Source organism: Priapulus caudatus, unplaced genomic scaffold (assembly GCF_000485595.1).
Source record: "Priapulus caudatus unplaced genomic scaffold, Priapulus_caudatus-5.0.1 Scaffold64, whole genome shotgun sequence".
NCBI classification, from domain to species: Eukaryota; Metazoa; Priapulida; class Priapulimorpha; order Priapulimorphida; family Priapulidae; genus Priapulus; species Priapulus caudatus.
This window is the reverse complement of record NW_014577125.1, coordinates 180,447-186,096: the sequence shown is the minus strand read 5'-3', so window position 1 is coordinate 186,096 and position 5,650 is coordinate 180,447. Positions and strand designations below refer to the sequence as shown.

The window sequence follows — 5,650 nt, the reverse complement described above, 5'->3', positions numbered from 1 at the left end:
CACATTCGCACATACACACTGACACGCACGCACGCACACACGCACGTACACACACAGATGCACACTCACATTCGCACATACACACTGACACGCACGCACGCACACACGCACGTACACACACAGATGCACACTCACATTCGCACATACACACTGACACGCACGCACGCACACACGCACGTACACACACAGATGCACACTCACATTCGCACATACACACTGACACGCACGCACGCACACACGCACACGTGCACACACACCAGGCGATGTTCACTTACATTGCAGACTTGGTTCGGCACAGTTCGGTGTTGTCCGGCGTCGGTTCAGGGGACGGGGTTCTCCTCAGCTCCACCTTCTCCTCCTCCTCGTCCTCGTACTCGTACGGATCCACAGCCTCCTGCTTGATGTGCACAGCGACGCTCTCCGCCGCCGGCTCCGGTGGCGCCACCTTCGCCGCCTCGCTGCTGGCGGCGCCCTCTGTCCGCTCGGGCGTCTGTTCGCGGTGCGCGAACAGCGCGCGCGCGTCAAACACGTGCGGCGGACTGAACGCCGACGGCACGCCCGACGTGCTGATGTTTGCGATCGTGGGCACCGGGGCGCACGCTCGCCCGCCCTCCGCCTCCGCCGCCGCACGCGGCGCCCTCTGCAGAGCGTCGGCGGCGGCGGCGGCGCGCACTAGCGTCGTCTCGACGAGTCGCGGCATCTCGGCGTTTTTCGGCGGCGCGCTGCTGAACGCTAGCAGCGCCCCCTGCCTGACGTCCGAGTCGCTTGTCTCTGAGACGTCGCTCAGCACCTCGGCGGTCTCCTTGCTCCTGATTGGCTTAGAGGCGTCCATCTTGAGACGTACGGACCCCACAGGCACTAGCGGTGGCGGTTGTGGTCGCGGCTGCGCCGGCAGAGCTGCAGCGAGCTCGGGTCCAGGTGGCAGCACCGTGCCGCCACTTTCAGTCGTTTGGTCTTCTTCTTTCGTGCTGAATCGAACGAGAACAATTGGTTGAAATGTGAGAATATCTACTGAGTGAGCTCCCAGGCGCACCTCAAAATGACGTTTGCAGTCAGTAGTACGCAGTCATGCCTGTAAAACGTGAACAAAGAGTGACTTCCCATGCAGCTTATCTATTGTGGAACAGGGTAGTAGCTACGGGGGGGCCTGGAGGGGCACGTGCTCCCCATAAATTTTCTGTGCCCCCCCAGGTGCCCCCCCCACTGAAAAGTCATGCTTGGTAGAAAAAAAATTGAATTAAAAACAATGCCGTTAGAACAGTATAATACAAAGAAAAGTGATATATTGTGTGTTAAACTCTCGTAGAGAACAGGTCTGGCCATGACGCAGTAACATAACAGTCAGTTGGTTAAGCTTAGAGAAGTAAGATCATAGAGTTGACGGACCATGATGCAGAGACACATTCAGTCAAGTGGTTAACTACTCTAGCAGACAGATGTGCACGACAGAAAAAACGTCTTATAAGTGGTACAACCACTGAACTGGCTGTGCATGGTCTCTGTCTGGCCGCAAATCACAGTTCAGTAGATAATACTCATAGAGACAGTGCTGCATCGAAGAAAACGTCTCTGTGAGTGTGTTAACGTTCTTGACTGGCTGGTGATGGTGCTCTGTCATGGCCGCATCGCAGATCAGTAGAAACTACTCTAGAGACAGTGCTGCACGAAGAAATAGTCTTGTGAGTAGTAAACCACTGACTGCTGAGATTGGTCTCTGTCATTGGCCGCCACTCCGAGTCAGTGGTAACTATCATTAGAGACAAGTTGCTGCAACGACAGAAAAGCGTCTCTATGAGTGGTTAAACCACGACTGGCTGTGTGTCCTCTGTCATGACCAGAACAATCAGTCAGTAGATAAACTACTCATAGAGGCAGTGCTGCCGACAGGAAAAGAGTCTCTATGAGTGAGTTAACCACTGGAATGGCTGCATGATGGTCTCTGTCATGACCACACCAATACAGGTCAGTGGATAACTACTCATGAGACAGTGCTGCCCCGACAGAAGGTAGTCTCTATGGTGGTAAACAGCTGACAGGCTGTGAATGGTCCATACTGTCATCGGACCGCACATGCACGTCAGTAGATAAACTACTTCATAGAGGACAGTTGCAGCACGACAGCGAAGGAGAAGTGAGGCAGTATTACCAGCTTCTTCCGGGGTGTCGGTAGAGATCGAAGCGGACAGCTGAATAGATGCAGCAGCGGGATCGAGCGCCCGCCTCAAGTGCGACGCGCGTAGCGGCTGAGGCAACATAGGGCGCGGGGAACATCGCGGCGGGCGCGATGCGGCACGCTGGGATGAGAAACGCGCCGACAGTTGCGGTAAAATGCGGTACTGCGCTGAAGCCTGTGCGAGCGCGGGCGATGATCGTGACTGAGGCGCCTGCGCGCGAGGGCGTGCGGCGACGATCGCTCGCTGATAGAGGTGTAGAGGAGCAATTCATCGTCGTGCGCAACGTGCGGCTTCCGGTCATAGGGGTCGAGTCCAAGGACCGTCTTCTGCAGAGAATTAGCAGAGAATTAATTATTATTATTATTATTATTATTATTATTATTATTATCAAAATCATTATTATTATTATTATTATTATTATTGTTATTATAATTACTATTATTATTAATAATATGATTTCCAGGAATTTTAATTTATTGGCAGCTCATAACTATAATATATTTCAGTAAGTGAAATCAGAAATCTGTTTTTCCACAAATATCATTCATAGTAGACGTACATAATCTACACAATTACAAATATATACGAATATCATCACATCTCAAGTATTTATTGTCATGATCACATGACAGTGAAAGGTTAACAAGAGTAAGTCGTCAGAGGGAGAGATCGCTGATACGTACTGCACATTTCTCCTCCTTCTCCCTCTCCCTATGCTCGCGCTCTCTTTAGCCTCTCGGCACGATCGCGAGCGAGCTTCGAGTCGGGCGTGGGCTTGAAGGTGATATCACAGCGAGAGCAGGTGTGTACTTTCCTCGGTACATTTGTGCGAATAAATCTGCCGTCACAAGATACACGCTCACGTCTAATCGTTTAGTTATTAATTAATAAAATAACTTACAGGGAAACATGAGAAATTCCACTGTTTGTATTTGAACTTTAGGGCTGAAATGTGAAATCTGTTTCGGTTTGATATATCATAACATTATAGAAATGTTTGTAAATATTCATATCATATAAACATGCTTTGGACACGATAGCATTCTCTGCAAAATTCCTCCAAATAACTTGAGTAAAGAAGTTGTCTATAGTCTCTGTTTTGTAAATCCTGGATGATATCACATAACAAAGTATACATTGCTGTCCAAACAGCTAGCAAATAGGACAGAAGTGAACAGATTTCGAAATAATGGAGCAATGTGCAACGCACCGTGTAACACATTAGCATATACCACGATAATAAAATCATCTTGACACACCGCACACCCGCACACGCCAGCAAGCACACGGTGCACGCGACTACACATATGTATAAGTGTAAGTGTAGTACTATATATGCAAACTGAGCATTTTAATGCTCAAAAGTATTCAGTAGTCATCAAAAGTAATCAAAAGTCTCTCAGTATCTCACAAGCATAATACCGAGTTAAAGGTGGCATCATCGGAGAGTGAGAAGGTTTCAATTTTGCGTGGCAAGTCGTTCAACTTAAGATTTACTCACCAGGTATCATGTGTAAGCCATGTGGAGGCCCTGGTGGTATGCCTGATCCCGGCTGGCTTAACGGGTCGTGCACATGTAGGTGCGTGTGGGAATGCGCATGCATGTGCGCGTGCATGGCAGCAGTGGCGCTTCCTGGTGGGTACATGCTGAATCTCGTCATCGGATCGGCCGCCATCATGCGCTCTATGTGAAGTCGCTCTGCCGACATGTGATTAGGGCCGAGAGCTCCCCCTGGTGGCGGAATGCCGAGTCTGTCCATCCGCTCTCGTTCCCGCTCCATCTGTTCCCGTTCTAGTAAACCTATAGAAGAAAGGAATAGTGTTATATGGCTGGCTAGTATCAAGAAGCTAAATATAACAAGGAGAGGAAGCGGATTGGCTGTGTGCTTTTCGCCTCAAGGGCGCCATCTATGGACCATAATCAGCTGAAACGGCTGTGCAGGCCGAACCCAGAGACAATAGAACACTAATCTGTTCTAGGGTCTCTGCCGAACCCAAATTTGGGCCAGATATGGCGGCCCTTCCTCTCCTTGTTATATTTAGCTCCTTGGCTAGTAGGAGGTTCACAGTAACAGATGTAGCACAATGCCAAAGCTATTACATGATTCCTTGACAGCCATGATGATGATGATGATGATGATGATGATGATGATGGTCATGATGATGATGATGATGATGATGGTGATAATGATGGTGATGATGACGATGATGATGATGATGATGAGCCATGTCGGCCATTCCCCCTTTATCATGTTTATTGCACGTACGCACAGTTATTAACCCTAAATTCCTTAGACATGGAACGTTCTCACAATAATAGCACAACTGCACGTGGAAATTTCACTGGGAATTTCATTCTGGGAATCAGTTGTTCCTAATCTCATTTCAATCCAATTGTCATTTCGTCATTCCATCACTTCTATTTATTTAGTTTCATTTGTTTTAATTTTGTTAACATTGTCTATTAACTTGCTTAACTAATATGTTACTCCAAAATGTAATTTACAAGTGTAAATAAAGTAAATTGAATTGAATTGAATTGAATTGAATCTGTTGAGGGTCAAGACGCCAACAAGGCGACAGCGTGAATTCCAACTGCAATCGGTTTTGCGTTCTTACCTGAAGGGATCATGCCGGGGATGGTGGCTGGACCGGGCCCACCCTGCATGTACTGCCGCTGAAGCTCCGCCCACCGCGACGGATCCATGGAGGGCATGCTGGGGTGACCTGTCAGGGGTTTGCCGTCGGCTCCGATTCCAAGCTTCATGCGTTCACGGAACTCCCTCTCTCGCCTCTCCTGCTCCAGCTTTGCCTCAATCTCTAGTCTGTGCGAACAGCAAACAGTGTTAAATGACGTTATCAGATGTTATCGTGTTATCAAAACAGGAAGACAGCGCTCTGTCGCCGAATCGGCAAGTAATCGCATCAAAATGCTTGAAAAGCACGTCGATAAAACACTTCGAAACACCATCGCTGGCAATAAATTGATCCCACGTGGCCATTTTGGCTCTGATAGCTTTTTGGTACTTCGTACGACATGTACGAGGGGGAGTTTCTGCAGAGACGGCCAGACCACTGTCAGAATAGAGAGCCACGCCAATCAGTCAGTGGTTAACTACTCATAGAGACAGTCTGGCCATGACAGAGCAACATAACAGTCAGTGGTTAAGCACTCATAGAGACAGAAGATCATAGTGACAGGGACCATGGTGCCAGAGACACATCACAGTCAGTGGATAACTACTCATAGAGACAGTATATCATAGTGACAGGGACCATGGTGCCAGAGACACATCACAGTCAGTGGATAACTACTCATAGAGACAGTGCTGCCTAGTGACAGGGACCATGGTGCCAGAGACACATCACAGTCAGTGGATAACTACTCATAGAGACAGTGCTGCCTAGTGACAGGGACCATGGTGCCAGAGACACATCACAGTCAGTGGATAACTACTCATAGAGACAGTGCTGCC

At 48.7% G+C, this 5,650-nt stretch overlaps 2 protein-coding genes across 2 annotated transcripts in view; both read right to left on the bottom strand.

Annotated features, from left to right (window-relative positions):
• Nucleotides 1–660: 660 nt before the first annotated feature.
• Nucleotides 661–5,650, bottom strand: part of LOC106821214 (arginine-glutamic acid dipeptide repeats protein-like) — a 57,218-nt gene continuing 52,228 nt past the window's right edge. The window contains exon 15 of the mRNA XM_014825923.1: nt 661–968. The gene's annotated coding sequence lies outside the window, so the exon portion shown is untranslated. The remainder of the gene's footprint in view (nt 969–5,650) is intronic.
• Nucleotides 3,634–5,650, bottom strand: part of LOC106821215 (arginine-glutamic acid dipeptide repeats protein-like) — a 6,370-nt gene continuing 4,353 nt past the window's right edge. The window contains exons 2-4 of the mRNA XM_014825924.1: nt 5,169–5,249; nt 4,794–4,999; nt 3,634–3,975 (exon numbers count right to left, since the gene is read on the bottom strand). Coding sequence (XP_014681410.1) covers nt 3,668–3,975; nt 4,794–4,999; nt 5,169–5,249 — 595 coding nt within the window. The 3' untranslated portion in view covers nt 3,634–3,667. The remainder of the gene's footprint in view (nt 3,976–4,793; nt 5,000–5,168; nt 5,250–5,650) is intronic.